The sequence below is a fragment of the Aquarana catesbeiana genome, linkage group LG02 (assembly GCF_042186555.1).
Source record: "Aquarana catesbeiana isolate 2022-GZ linkage group LG02, ASM4218655v1, whole genome shotgun sequence".
Classification (NCBI taxonomy): Eukaryota; Metazoa; Chordata; class Amphibia; order Anura; family Ranidae; genus Aquarana; species Aquarana catesbeiana.
Window position 1 is genome coordinate 513,735,355 of NC_133325.1, and position 15,948 is coordinate 513,751,302.

General features: G+C 47.1%; 1 protein-coding gene across 3 annotated transcripts in view; it reads right to left on the reverse strand.

Annotated features, from left to right (window-relative positions):
• LOC141128474 (C4b-binding protein alpha chain-like) overlaps window positions 1–15,948 on the reverse strand; it is a 448,459-nt gene that overhangs the window by 265,633 nt on the left and 166,878 nt on the right. For all 3 annotated transcript variants that reach the window (XM_073615780.1, XM_073615778.1, XM_073615779.1), the window contains exon 8: window positions 8,110–8,206. In XM_073615780.1, the coding sequence (XP_073471881.1) occupies window positions 8,110–8,206 (97 nt within the window). The remainder of the gene's footprint in view (window positions 1–8,109; window positions 8,207–15,948) is intronic.

Sequence of the window (15,948 nt, forward strand, 5' to 3'; positions counted from 1 at the left end):
TCCCTGGTGGGCAAAACATTTAGTCCGGCCCTTTTCTGGTGTATGCATTCCAGGAGTGGAATGCTGACAGGCGGATACCTCAGATGGCGAGGGTTGGACAACGGATGGGCCCTTCACCGGGCCGTGTTTCTTCTGGTTTGTTCCTGCTGGGACACTCATGAGGTAGTTCTCTTGGTGTCCTGGTTCAACTGGACGGTACCAAGGTTTCTGGTAAGGTCACGGGTTGCTCTGGCAGCTCTGGTGGCCCATGGGTCCAGTGACATTTCCCTATGCCTTTCCTCCTCTCCAGCTTCTGTTGTGGCTTTTACGCAGGATCACGCTGTGGGGGTTCCGGTCATTCTATTATCCCCAGATGGGTCCAGTCGGTGTGGGTAGGCCGACCGGGTGCACCTGGTCGCCGGCGTTCCTTGTCGACTGCCTCTCAGGAAGGATCTGTGGTCCCAGGGCTGTTCTTTCATCCTGCCTTAGAGTCACTGGTTTTAACCGCCTGGCTGTGTTGAGCCAGGTGCGGCAGTTCCGACACTGTTGATGGCTAGGGAGTCCATCTTTTAGGAGGTTTTAACCTCCGGGTGTGGAGAGCACATATATCCTGGTGTGAATCACCGGGTATTCATCCTTGTTCTTTCTAGGTGGCTCCAATTCCGACCCCCATTTATGGGGGGTTTAGCAGGAATGCGCCTCGAGTACCATCGAGGGCCAGGTGTCAGCCTGGGTGGTCGTCTTCAGTATCCCCTGGTCTCGCTTTCCCTCTTCCTGGTGCGTACCTTTAGTCAATGGGTTAGACGTCTGTTTCCACCGGTGCGTTTTTTTTCTACTGCCGTGGGATCTGAACTCGGTGTTTTCAGTTCTCCAGGAGCCGCTCTCTCTCTCCCTCTCTCAAAATATTGGGAAATTCCACTGCTTACTCTGTCTCAGAAGGTGGGCTCTTGGTGGCTTTCACCTCTGCTCACAGGGTGTCGAAAAGGGTGGCGTATCTTCTTGTTCACCTTACCCAGGTTTAGGCGGTGCTTCTCTCTTTTCTATAGTTCCGTCCCCAGGTTTCCATTTGAACAAGGACATTGTGTTTCCTTTCCTTTCTTCTGTCCCTGGCAACACATCCCAAGGAATTTGCCTTATCTGCCTGGGATGTGGTTTGGGGGGATTCGGTTGTATTTGCCAGCCACTGAGTCTTTTAGAGGTCAGGCTCTCTGTACTCACGGACAGGCCAAGAAAGGGGCTGTCTGCTTCTTCTGCGACCTTCTTCTGGATGGATCAGACAGATGATGACTCTGGGCTATTCTGTCAGGAATCGGGTTCCCGCTTTCCCTGTTATAGCTCATTCTTCTCAAGCGCCAAGTGCGTCTTGGGCCTTCTGTCTTAAGGAGTTCGTGAGGCATTTTTTACAAGTTCTACGAAGTTGATGGGTTGGAATATGTGGGTGCCTTTTTTGGCCGCAAGCTTTTTGCAGGTTGCTGTTAAGAGGGTCTAATCCCTCTTGAAAAGGTATCGTGCAGGTTGGGTTCCAGCTTGTCCTGTGTGAAGCTCCTGTTACCTGGTTGGCTTTTGTGTTAGCCTCGGGATTTTACGCTGTCCCACCCCTCATGTTCAGCACTACTTTGGGACGTCCCTACCGTTCTGAATAAAGAAGGCTGTGTCTGTCAATGAACGAATGAGAAAATAGGATTTTTTACTTACCGTAAAATCAGTTTCTCTGAGTTCATTGACAGACATAGCACCCACCCCTCTATGGATTTTTTTTATATTTCTATTACTGCTTGCTACTAAACTGAATACCTAGAGCAGGGAGGGGGTTATATACTGATGGAGGACAGCCCATGGGCGTAGCCAGGGGTTGTTTTTTGTTCTGCCTAGTCCTACTCCTGCGGAGATGATATAACCCTACTGTTCTGAATAAAGAGGGCTGTGTCTGGCAATGAACTCAGAGAAACGGATTTTACGGTAAGTAAAAAATCCTATTTTTTGCGCAGCTTTCATTATTCTGCAGTGTACTCTTGTTTTTCTTTTTTGCCATCCTGAACCTGTTTTTCATTATTGCACCTAACTTTGTACCTATTTAATAAACTGGAAATTACATTTCCAAAACGTCTTTCAGGGCAGCACCCGAGAGATCATGGCTCCTCTTCCCACAGGAAACACCTCATCAATTAAGTCTTTAATTGGAGTCCTCCACGTTGCCTCGTCAGTTTTTAGTGTTTGCTCCAGCTGGAGGAACACCTCTGGTGGGAACCATGATCTCTCAGGGTTTTTTCCTGGGAGACACAGGTTCTCACCGTTTTTTTTTGGCTAGGAGAGTGAGCCTCCTAGATGGACGGTCCCGTGCGCTCCCTCTTCCTCTTCCGTGCTCGGGGAGAGCCTGTACACCAGGCGGTCGTCCTCCGTTCCCTGCTGGCTGCATTTGAGGAACAAGCGGTGGTGGCCGCCATGTTTCTGGTGGCAGAGGAGCGCCTCAGCCACGTCCTGTAGGGGAAGAAGCAGCACTTCCGGGTCGGTGCGCGCATCATTTCTGGCCGCAATGCGCAGAGGGAGAGGGCAGGGTCACCTGGTGCCTTATTTCCGGTTCCAGGTCAGCGCATCGGCGTTTTCGAATCTGAAACCTCTCGTCTCACCACACGTCCGCAGACAGCTATGGATAGCGATGCAGCAGATAAGGGGGCAAGCCAAGGCGCCAGCAAGGCTAAGGTAAGGGACTGTGTCCTTAGTATCCTGGGCCGTTTTTTTTAAGGTAAGGGACGATATTCTGGGCCGTTTTCTCCTGTGTGGGGTTACTCACCCTTTCCCCCTGACCCCCCACCACCCCCCACCCCCACCACTCTCGAATGTATCTGTCTGTGGCTAGTGTTAGTATACCTGCCCAGCAACAGGGGATTTTTAGGTGGTGGTGGTGGTGATGGCTTGCTGGGCACATGGAAGTAAGATGTTATCTTCCTTAGTGCACCTGGGTGTCTTTTTTGTGCTGTATAGCAGCCATTTAAGCGTGGTTCCTTGTCTCTTTTCTGTTTGTCCAGGCCAAAGGTTCTGCCCAACCAGTCAAGAAAAGGTGCCCTGTCTGCAAAGAGAAATTAAGCGATGTTTGGACTAAAACGCTTTGTGTAGAGTGCATTACAAATTTAGTCAGAGAGGAGTCTCCATCCGTGTGTGGCGATTTGGTTACAACAATAAAGGATGAGCTCCGGGCCACCTTTCAAGCTTTTAGGTCAAACCTAAGAGAGGAACCAGCTCCCCTCAAGGGATCCTTCAGTTCTGCAGCCATCTTCAGAACCCCAAGGCAGCTCTCAAATAATTTTGGGGGGTCCGATATCCCAGGACACTTTCCAAGGGTCCCTTTCCCTCGCTCCAGATGAAACAGATTATGAGGAGGAGAAAAATGAAGCAGATACTGCTTCTAAGTACAAAATGTAGCTAGAAGAGGTGGGAGGACTCCTGAAAGTAATCCATGCAACTTTGGGGATAGAAAAGGAAAAGAAGGAACTCTCCCTGCATGACCGCATGTATGCTGGTTTAGGAGATTCAAAAGGCCGTTCTTTTCCAGTCGATTCAGTTATCGCTGATATGATTAAAAAGGAGTGGCTGGAACCTGAGAAAAAGCCTTTCTTTTCCCGGGCTCACAAGAAAAGATTTCCATTTGAGGAAAATCCTGATGCTATATGGAACAAGGTTCCAAAATTGGACTCTGCCTTTTCTCAGGTCTCTAAGTCTACGGACCTCGCCTTTGAGGATATGGGCACTCTGAAGGAGCCCATGGATAAAAGGATGGACCTGCTTCTTAAAAGAACCTGGCAATCAGTGATGAACAATCTAAAACCGGCAATGGCAACAACCTGTGTTGCAAGGAATTTAGATCACTGGGTTAACCAGTTGAAGGCCCATGTTACAGCAGATTCCTCAAAACAAGAGATTCTAGACTCTTTTACAACTGTCTGCAGCAATATCATATATTGCGGATGCGTCTGCGGAATCTATCCGCGTGTCAGCCAGGTCAGCAGCTTTAACTAATTCTGCCAGGAGGGCTTTATGGCTGAAGACTTGGGCAGGGGATGCTGCATCTAAAAATAGACTGTGTGGTATTCCTTTTGCAGGTGATCTGTTATTTGGTTCGGAGTCCATTCTTGACCATACGGCAGATAAGAAGTCGTCGTTTCCGGTCAAGAAGAAACAGGTGCAAACCCGTAAGCGTTTTTTTCGGCCCCAAAAAGGGCAGCAGGAAGGAAAAATGCAGGGCAAGAAGAAGTCATGGTCTTCTCAGAAGCCCAAAGGTAGGAGTGGAGTGCTCTTCAATCCTCCTGCGACCTCCGGGAAACCGCAATGACTCCCTCAAGGTCGGGGGAAGACTCCAGGAGTTTCTTCCTCAGTGGAGAGCCATTTCTTCAAATCAGTTTATTGTAAATATGCTCTCCCAGGGGTATGTGATAGAATTCACGGAAGAACCTCCAAAAAGATTCCTGGTGACAAACGTCCCAAGGGATGCGGTCAAGGCTTTCGCCATGAAGTCCCTAATTCAGGAACTGAAAACCCAGAAAGTCATTGTTCCGGTCCCGACAGTGGAGTTCTTCCAGGGTTTCTACTCACATGTATTCCTCGTTCAGAAACCTTCAGGAAAGTTCCGTCTCATCCTGAATCTCAAAATGCTGAACAAATCAGTAGAGTACAGAAGGTTTCAGATGGATTCCATTTTTTCAGTAAGAAACCTCCTGTATCAAGGGTGCTACATGGCATCAATAGATTTACAAGATGCCTACCTCCACATTCCTATTGCCGCCAGGTCACAGAAATATGTGAGGTTAGCAATGAAAGAAGGGAAGAAGGTGGTACATCTGCAATTCAGAGCACTCCCGTTTGGTCTGTCATCATCCCCAAGGGTGTTCACGAAAATAATGGCCGAAGCACTGGCGCCTCTGCGTCTAGAAGGGATCTCAGTTATTCCTTATCTGGACGATCTGCTGTTTTTTGCTCAGACCAGAGAAGGTCTTCAAGAAAACTTGCTCAGAGCCCGTGTTCACCTAGAGTCCATAGGGTGGATCTTAAACCTTCAAAAGTCAAATCTGACTCCCTCACAGGAAGTGTTATTTCTGGGTTTCCGTATCAACTCTTTGGAACAAAAAATTTTTCTTCCAGAGGAAAAACAGAAAAAGTTGGTACAAGTGGTGTCACTGCTACAGTCCAATCAATTTCTGTCCATCAGGAACCCTGACCTCCTCCATACCGGCTGTCCAGTGGGCAAAGCTCCATTTCAGACCTCTGCAAAGTTTCCTGTTAAAAACCTGGAATCACCAGCAGGATTCACTAGATTCACTAGTGAAGATCCCTACATCGGTGAAAAGGTGTCTTTGGTGGTAGAAGAACCAGACAAGATATTTAGAGGTTCTGTTATGTTCCTTCCCAACCCAGGTGAGGTTAACAACCAATGCCAGTTCCTGGGGTTGGGGGGCTCATATGAACGGTCGTGGGCCCAGGGCTCGTGGTCCACAAAAGATGCACTGAGGTCCTCAAATTGGAGGGAACTAAAAGCTATAGAGATAGCCTTACTGACCTTTGCAAAGGAAGTCCAGGGACAGCATACTCAGATCCTGTCAAACAATGCCACGGCGGTGGCCTATATAAACAGACAGGGGGGAACCAGAAGCAAAGTTCTGCAAATCCTAGCAAGAGGCATTCTAAGTTGGGCAGAGCTCCATACTCTATTCTTATCCGCGGTCCATTTAAAAAGGGACCCTAAACAGAGTGGCGTACTTCCTAAGCAGGAACCAGGTATTAGAAGCGGAGTGGCAATTGACTCCAGAAGTCTTCCATTTGATAGTGCAGAAATGGGGGCGCCCAAGAGTGGATCTCTTTGCGACCCAGGAAAACTCGCAAGTGTCTATTTTTTTTCTCCCTGAACAGGAACGAGGCATCACTGGGAGTGGATGCTCTGGCACACAATTGGAATTTTCACCTCTGTTACGCATTCCCCATTTCAGCTTATCCCTTGGGTCATAGCAAAAATCAGGAAGGAGAATACAACAGTGATCCTAATCGCTCCCTTCTGGCCCAAAAGGCCTTGGTTTTCATCCCTTCAGATGCAACTAAAACCATATTGGCATCTTCCATTAAGGAAAGACCTTCTGTTACAAGGTCCTCTGCTTCACCAGGAAGTAGCAAAGCTAAAACTCACGGCCTGGCTACTGAGGAACAGCTCTTGAAGGGAAAAGGTTTCTTGGATCGATTGGTGGCTACCCTCCTATCCAGCAGAAAGAAGGTTACTAGAGCAATATATTCCAAAATTTGGAAGGTCTTCAATTCCTGGTGCACAGCATCTGACAGATCACCAAAACAAATTTCCTCTGTTCTTGAATTCCTGCAAGAAGGAGCGGACAAGGGCCTAGCGGTCAGCACCCTCAAGGTTCAAGTTGCTGCGCTGGGGGTATTTCTGGAAAAATCCATTTCATCACAACCCTTAGTAATTAGATTCTTCAAAGCTCTCACCCGGTCTAGACCAGTGGTGATCAAAAGCTGTCCAGCATGGGACTTATCAGTTGTTCTACAGGCCCTGACCAGGGAACCTTTTGAACCCATTAATTTAGCCTCCCTGAAATTAGTTTGAAAACAGTGTTTTTAGTGGCCATTACAACAGCTCGAAGAGTCAGTGAGCTGCAAGCCTTATCAATCAGGGAGCCTTTCTTTTCCATATTTTCAGACCGAATTGTTCTGAAGACGGATCCTAATTTTTTATTAGGATCCAGAATAGAACTCAGGAGATAATACTTCCTACCTTTTTGTTCTAATCCATCGGGTGAGGAGGAAGAAGAATTCCATACCCTGGACGTTAAAAGAGCAGTCTTGAGTTACTTGGAAAACACTAAAGACTTTAGATGTTCAGATGCTCTATTTGTTTTATTTTCCGGTAATAAAAAAGGAAGACAAGCTTCTAGAGGAACCATTGCCAGATGGTTGAGAATGGCTTTTTTTAGAAGCCTATTCCCTTACAGGTCAAGAGAGTCCAGTGAATGTCCGGGCTCATTCTACATTAGCTTCGGCGGTGAGTTGGGAAGAAAGGCAGCTACTTGGACAAGTCTGACAACCTTTGCCTGTCATTATAGGTTAGACCTCATGACGGTTGGGGACCAGGCTTTTGGGAAAAAAAGTCTTACAGGCTGTTATCCCACCCTAAATGGAGTAAGTCTCGATTATCCTCTCGGGTGCTGTCCTGAAAGACGTTTTGGAAAAATGCAAGTTAGACTTAGACTTACCGATAACTTGTTTTCCAATAGGCTTTCCAATAGGCTTTCAGGACAGCAGTAACCCGCCCTTTTTTTTATGCTGATGCTGTAATACTATAACTGTCGCTTATGTGTTGCAGCTGGGGCTGAAGTTCTCTACAAACAACTGACGAGGCAATGTGGAGGACTCCAATTAAAGACTTAATTGATGAGTTGTTTCCTGTGGGAGGAGCCGCCATGATCTCTCGGGTGCTGTCCTGAAAGCCTATAGGAAAACAAGTTACCGGTAAGTCTAACTTGCATTTTTCCTCCCTGTCACCCAAAGGGCCTGGTATGGATTGGGGAGGGACCCTCACTTTTTTTTTTTTTTTTATACCATTTTTGTTTTTCCGGCGATGGTATTGTATTGTTGGTAATTTACAGTAAATGTTGTTTTTTTTTTCTTTATATATGTCAGTTTTGCTGCAGCAGGTTCTATACATAGTACAGATGCACCACTTTACAGGCAGACTAAGAGGACCCCCAGGCACTATTTTTAAAGGAATTTTTCATTTTTATTGTTTTACTTTAAGCATCATTAAAAAAAACATTTTTGCATTGATACATGTCCCCCAGGGCAGTACCCAGGCCCCCATACGCTTTATGGTCAATAACTTGCATATAAGCGTTCAAAACGGGGACTTTTGATTTTTCAAGTTTGGGTCCCATAGACTTTAATTGGCGGCTCAGGCCAGAACTCTTTACATGTTCGAAAGTTCTGGTGCGAACCAAACCGAGGGGTGTTCGGCCCAACTCGAATGGTAAGTAAATGGGCACTGCACTACAAAATTATACTTTGCTGAAGTGAGGTAAAGTTAGCACAACTATGCAGGATATGTATATGACTTTGATTACTGATTGTAAATTCAAATCTTACCCCAGGTTGCAAGAATATATAACTTTAGAGCCAAAAAGAAAGTCATCAGCTGTCATCTCTGCATTTTCCACTTCCCCAGGATTACCACATGATCTACCTGGATTAAATAAAAGAGAAAACAGCAGTACTGTATTTAAAAGTAGCTGTTGTAGCACAGCATAAATTTGCATAGTAAACCTAATTCACAATTTGATCGATGTATAACAGGGCTATAAACTTTCAGATGTATGTACTGTATATTACACAGGTCTATTAGTAAATATGCTGCCTACTTCCATGACAGCAGAAATTACTGCTTTATTTTCCTGTTACTTTTTTTTTCAATGTCTATTCTCATTACTAGGGATGAGCTTCATGTTCGAGTCGAACCCATGTTCGTCTCGAACATCGTGTGTTCGCCATTCGCCTAATTGCGAACGATATGGGCCGTTCATGCCAAATTCGTGTGGCGCATCACGGCCCATAATTCACTGCAGCATCGCAGTGCATTGCTGGCTGATGATTGGCCAAGCATGCACTATGACCCGCATGCTTGGCCAATCACAGCGCCGTCTGTAGAGAGCTGTAATTGGCCAAAGCCTGCGTGGCTTTGACTAATTATAGCTCAGGGGGTTTAGTACATGCCCCACACTATATAAGGCCGCCTGCACGGCAGTCCTGTGTAGTGTGTGTTCCGGCGTTGAGAGAGATAGACGGAGACAGTGTCATTTGATTTAAGTTAGATACATTAGGCAGGACAGTCAGAGTTAGCTGCACTTACAGTGTATTGTGTGTGTGTGTGTGTGTATGTGTATATATATATATCTATATATATATATATATATATATATATATATATATATCTATCTATATATATATATATATATATATATATATATATATAGATATATATATATATATATATATATATATCTCTATCTATATATATATATATATATATATATATATCCCAGGTGTTATATACACTGTATTCAGTTTAGCTAGATCCGTTCCTGTTATCTTCCTACTGACAGGCAGGCTTGTGTTACAGTATTTACAGCTACCTGAAGAAAATTGCTGGTGTTCTTCTGATCCTATTAGTACCACAGTCAGGCAGCTAGACTATTTACAGTTAGTGTAGTGCGTCCTCCTCACAGTGTTCAGCTAAAGCTACAAGTTAGTTTATTGCGTCCTCCTCACAATGTTCAGTTAAAGCTACAAGTTAGTGTAGTGCACAGTGTTCAGCTAAAGCTACAAGTTAGTGTAGTGCGCCCTCCTCAGTGTTCAGCTAAAGCTACAAGTTAGTGTAGTGCGACCTCTGCACAGTGTTCAGCTAAAGCTACAAGTTAGTGTAGTGCGTCCTCTGAACAGTGTTCAGCTAAAGCTACAAGTTAGTGTAGTGCGTCCTCTGAACAGTGTTCAGTTAAAGCTACAAGTTAGTGTAGTGCGTCCTCTGAACAGTGTTCAGCTAATGCTACAAGTTAGTGTAGTGTGTCCTCTAAACAGTGTTCAGCTAAAGCTACAAGTTAGTGTAGTGCGTCCTCTGAAAGTGTTCAGCTAAAGCTATCTGTAGAAGGTTGGTGGTGTTTTCCTGATCCTATCACTACCGCAGGCAGCTACATTATTTTAACGTTGGTGTAGTGCGACCTCTGCACAGAGTTCATCTAAAGCTACCTGTAGAAGATTGGTGGTGTTCTCATACTACAGGCAGGCAGTTGATTTTGCTAGCTGCAGTATCAGTATATATGTATAATATATGTATAATATATAATATCCCAGCTTAGTGCAGCTACATCTCACTGCAGGCCATTAGTATGTCTGGAAGGCCAACAAGGAGAGGCAGACAGTCACAAGCCAATAAAAGAGGGCAAGCAGGCTCTGTGTTTAGAGGCAACAGTGCTGGTCTTGGAGACGGTGCATCCTCATCACCATGTGGCCCTGGGACACACTTGGCCTTTTTTTCGGCAGCTGGCCGTGTTGAGCCGCAACATGCAGAAGACTTGGTCGAGTAGATGACCAAGCCGTCCTCATCCTCCTCATCCTCTCTCACCCATGCTCAGGGTACTTTGTCTGGTAAAGCAGCTGCCAATGCGGCCTCTTCCCTCGGCTCAATGAAATCAGTCACTCCTTCCCTAGCCCCACCATGTCCTCCTGAGTCCCTCGAACTGTTTGACCACAGTGTTGGGTACTTGCTCCAGGAGGATGCCCAGGGTTTAGAAGGCTCTGATGATGATACTGAGCTAGATGAAGGCAGTAACGTGAGCAGGGACAGAGGGGGTGCCCAAGAAGGACAGCAATCTGGCAGTCATGCTCCCCCTGCTGCAGCATACTGCTAGGTTTGCTCCAGTGATGTGGAGGGAGGGGGTGATGAGGTCACTGACTCAATGTGGGTGCCTGATAGGAGAGAGGAGGAGGAGACACATCACCAACGAGGCAGGATGCCCTCCAGGGGCCAGCCTAAGGGCAGCACACTGACTGCATCACACCGCAAAGCTCCGCATGTGCAGGGTGCTGCTGTCTCTGCGCGTTATTCCAAAAGTTCTTTGGTGTGGGCTTTTTTTGAGACGAGTGCATCAGATCGCACCGCTGCTATTTGCAACATATGTCTCAAGCGTATCTCGCGTGGCCAAAACATCTCCCGCTTGGGAACCACATGCTTGACCAGACATATGTTGACCTGCCATGCAGTTTGTTGGCAAGTGTATCTAAAAGACCCACACCAAAGAACAAAGAGGACCTTGCTCCTCATCAGCAGAGATCTCCAACCCCACTATACCTTCAGTCCTCTCTGAGACCTGCACTGAGAGGAATGAAGGTGTAGAATTAGGTGTGTCACAGTCAAGTACTTGTGGGCAATCTGCTTTTGGTACACCGACGTCAGATTGTACCAGGCAAATTTCCCTGCCCCAGCTGCTGCACCGCAGAAAGAAGTTCGTTCCCAGCCATCCACATGCCCAGCGGTTGAATGATAGCTTGGCAAAATTGCTAGCACTTCAACTGCTACCTTTTCAATTGATAGACTCTGCCCCCTTCCGTGAGTTTGTGGAATGTGCGGTTCCTCAGTGGCAGGTACCCAAACGCCACTTTTTCTCACGGAAGGCGATTCCGGCTCTCTATCGGCATGTGGAAGGCAATGTCCATGCCTCGCTGAACAGGGCGGTCAGTGGTAAGGTGCATATTACCGCTGACTGATGGTCCAGCAGGCATGGACAGGGACGTTACCCAAGTTTCACCGCGCATTGGGTGACTCTGCTGGCAGCTGGGAAGGATGCAGGACAAGGTGCGGTAGTGTTGGAGGTTGTTCCGCCACCACGCCTCCAAAATGCCACTACTAATGATTCTGACACACCTCTCTCCTCCACCCCCTCTTCTTCCTCCATGGCCTCTTCCTGTGCTTTGTCCTCGGAACAGCGGTGCTCCATAGGCGTTCAAGGGGCTACGCAAGTATGCAGGCCAAAAGATGCCGTGCGGTGCTTAGGCTGGTGTGCTTGGGGGACAGGAGCCACACTGGGGCAGAGGTTCTGTCAGCTCTGCAGGGGCAGGTTCAGAGGTGATTGACGCCATGCCAACTTAAGGCAGGAATGGTGGTTTGTGACAATGGCACCAAGCTCCTCTCCGCCCTCCGACAGGGACAACTGACCCATGTGCCCTGTTTGGCTCACGTCCTTAACTTGGTGGTGCAGCGGTTCTTGGGCAGGTACCCGGGCTTACAGGATGTCCTGAGGCAGGCCAGGAAAGTCTGTGTGCATTTCCACTGGTCATATAATGCCAGTGCTTGGCTGGCAGACCTCCAAAAGGAATTTAACCTGCCCAAGAACTGCCTAATCTGTGACATGCCCACCAGGTGGAACTCAACGTTAGCCATGCTGTAGCGGCTGCACATGCAGCAGAGGGCCATCAATGAGTACCTGTGCGACTATGGCACCAGGACAGGGTCAGGGGAACTTGTTTTTTTTTCCCCACGCCAGTGGGCCATGATCAGGGATGCATGCACTGTCCTGTCACCATTTGAGGAGGCCACGAAGATAGTGAGCAGTGACAGTGCATACATCAGTGACATTGTCTCCCTTGTCCACCTGTTGGAGCACACCCTGCGTGGAATAACGGACAGGGCACTTGAGGAAGAACAGAGGCAGGAAGAGGAGGACTTCCTTAGCTCTCAAGGCCCCCTTTATCCAGACAGTGTTCCTGCGTGCCCGCTGATCACACAGGAAGGGGACGAGGAGGAGGAGGAGGATTGTGTCAGTATGGAGTTGGAGCCTGGCACTCAGCATCAGCAGCAGTCTTTAAGGGATCATTTACAGTCCCAAGAAACACATGGACTTGTACGTGGCTGGGAGGAGGTGGCTGCGGATCATGTCGTCCTTAGTGAACCAAAGGACTCCGAACTGAATGCCTCAGCAAACCTACGCTGCATGGCCTCCCTGATCCTGGAAAGCCTTTGGAAGGATCCTCGTATTCGCGGTATCAAGGAGAAGGAACAATACTGGCTGGCAACCCTCCTTGATCCACGTTACAAGGGTAAGGTTGCGGACCTTATCTTGCCATTGCAGAGGGAGCAGAGGATGAAACATCTTCGGGAGGCCTTGCAGAAAGGTCTGTGCAACGCGTTCCCAGAGACTGGGAGGTTACAAACTCCTGTTTCTGGACAACGTGTTGCTGAGGCTTCGGTCAGTCAAAGGAGGAGCGGTGGAGAAGGTGGCCATCTGACCGATGCGTTCAGACAATTTTTTAGTCCACAGCCCCAAGGTATGATCGGTTCCAGCAACCATCGCCAGCGTCTGTTTTACATGGTGCAGGAATACCTAGGGGCAAGATCTGACTTGGACACCTTTCCCACCGAAAATCCTCTGGGTTACTGGGTCTTGAGGATGGATCACTGGCCAGAGCTTGCACAGTATGTAATTGAGCTACTGGCTTGTCCTGCATCCAGCGTTCTTTCGGAACGCACATTCAGTGCTGCTGGAGGCTTTGTAACCGATCACAGGGTGCGTCTGTGCACTGACTCGGTCGATCGACTGACCTTCATAAAAATGAATCAGTCTTGGATCATCACCAGCTACCAAGCCACTGATGCTGATGTAACCGAATACATTTTTTTGAAATGTCAGATCCCTTCAAAGACTGCCTATACTGATGCTGAGTGCTGATCCTGTTATACTGAGTAATTATCCTCTTCCTCCTCAATGATCATGATGATAGCTTGTAAGAACATTTTTGGTTCTGGGCGCCGCCAGTCCCGCCACCAGTGCCTAAGGCCCAATTTTTCAGCCCCTGTTTAACAGGGGCATGTTATTACAATTTTTCATGCAATTCATTGCAGCAGGGCTAGTTCCTGCGCTCCAACTAGCGTGTCTGTGAGGGGTTGCAGTGTTGTGGCACCAGCACCAGTGCCTAAAGCCCAATTTTTCAGCCCCTCTTTAACAGGGGCGTGTAATTACAATTTTTGATGCAATTCTTTGCAGCAGGGCTAGTAACTGCGCTCCAACTAGAGCATCTGTGAGGGGTTCCAGTGTTGTGGCACCACCACCAAAGGCCCAATTTTTCTGCCCCTGTTCAGCAATTCAATTCTTGATCTAATATTTCACAGCAGGGCCCTGTGAGGGCTTACAGTGTTGTGGCCAAAACAACACCTAAGGCCCAAATTTCTGCTGAGTATATAGGGCAGGCCCCTACTTTCAAACATCCAACTTACAAATGACTCCAACTTGCAAACGGAAGGAGACAACAGGAAGTGAGATGAAATCTACCCCTAGGAAGGGAAATTCTCTCCTGTAATGCCCCGTACACACGGTCGGACATTGATCGGACATTCCGACAACAAAATCCTAGGATTTTTTCAGACGGATGTTGGCTCAAACTTGTCTTGCATACACACGGTCACACAAAGCTGTCGGAAAATCCGATCATTCTGAACGCGGTGACGTAATTGTGAGCATGCGTGGCACTTTGTGCGTCGGATTTGTGTACACACGATCGGAAATTCCGACAACGGATTTTGTTGTCGGAAAGTTTTATAGCCTGCTCTCAAACTTTGTGTGTCAGAAAATCCGATGGAAAATATGTGATGGGCATACACACGGTCGGAATTTCCGAAAACAAGGTCCTATCACACATTTTCCGCGGAAAATCCGACCATGTGTACAGGGCATAAGAGTTAATATGGGAAAAACTTTTCTCCTTTCCACTGATGCTTTTACACCAATCCTTGTTTCACAAAAAACCCCACATTTTCAAAAAACATTTGTCATTGGGACAAAAAGTGAGGTGAAATCTTCTGAAGAGGAGCACAGACAGCAAAATAAATGTCACAGGGGTGATAACCCTTCCTTAGGTTTTCCAAAAAGCTTAAAATAGATTTTTTGGCTGGAGCTAAACACGTTAAAAATGTACCAGTTCAAAATTACAAACAGATTCTACTTAACAACAAACCTACAGTCCCTGTCTTGTTTGCACTGCCTGTATACTGCTGTTCAGAGTATATAGGGCCTGGGGGCCCCACACCTTTCCTTTTTTAATTTGGGTGCGGGGTTCCCCTTAATATCCATACAAGACCCAAAGGGCCTGGTAATGGACTGGGGGGTACCCATGCCGTTTGTCTCACTGATTTTCATCCATATTGCCAGGACCCGACATTACATTAAAGCCGCAAGCAGTTTTAAATGACTTTTTTGCCTTTAAAAATTACATTTTATGCAGGGACTGTTCTAAGCACGGGAAACACGCGCCACTTTACAGGCATACTACAGACACCCCCCAGGTACGATATTTAAAAATATTTCACTTTTTTTTTTTTTTTTACTTTAAGCATCATTAAAATCACTGCTTCCGAAAAAACGGCCATTTTTAAACTTTTTTTTGCATTGATACATGTCCCCTGGGGCAGGACCCGGGTCCCCAAACCCTTTTTAGGACAATACCATGCAAATTAGCCTTTAAAATAAGCACTTTTGATTCGAGTCCCATAGATGTCAATGGGGTTCTAACGTTCGTGCAAATTTTCGGTCTGTTCGCAGGTTCTGGTGCAAACCAAACCGGGGGGGGGGGGGTGTACGGCTCATCCCTACTCATTACGCAGAACATCCCAGAACCCAAAGTCACATGTGGGTTTATATGCTGCTATCTTACTTCAGCTAAATATCTGATGACAGTTTGCATGCAAAAGAAAAGATCCAAACCAACCAACCAACAAACCACCAGGAGAAATGGCCTCCTGCTATTTTTATTGATTTTATTGCATAGCAGGCACTGTCTTTTGTAACAGTGTAAAAACCCTAGTTAAATAATATTTCATTCAGTCGGTAGGAGAATATTACATTGCTACATATTTACAAATGGTATTTTTCTTAAAGCGGAACTCCACCCAAAGGGGAAGTTCCGCTTTAAGGACTCGTCCCCCACTCCTCTTGAAAAATTGGCACTTTTGAGGAGCGGGGGGAAGCGGGTACCCGATTTTGACAGGTACTCGCTCCCACTTCCTAGGCGGTCAGAAATGGAAGTTCTCCTCCCTCCCACCGCAGTCTTCTGGGACACTGACAGGTCCCAGAAGACTGCATCAACCAGTCACGATGTGCAGTGGGCATCCAGCTGTGAATCCGCAAGCTGTCACTGCCGGGTGCCAATAGTGAGGATGCAGGTGCCGAGGAATGAAGATAGTGGGTGTGACTGACTGGGGTAAGCACACTGCTGGATGGTGGGACAGGTAAGTGACTAATTTTTAAAAGTCAGCAGCTACAGTTTTTGGTTCTGGAGATATGGGGCTCCTTGAGCAGCCTGTCAGAAGCTACATACAGAGCTGCCAGTTTAAATACAAGCTGGCACACTCGGTTTGCAGCAGACTGAGAGGATGAGCTCGCAGTG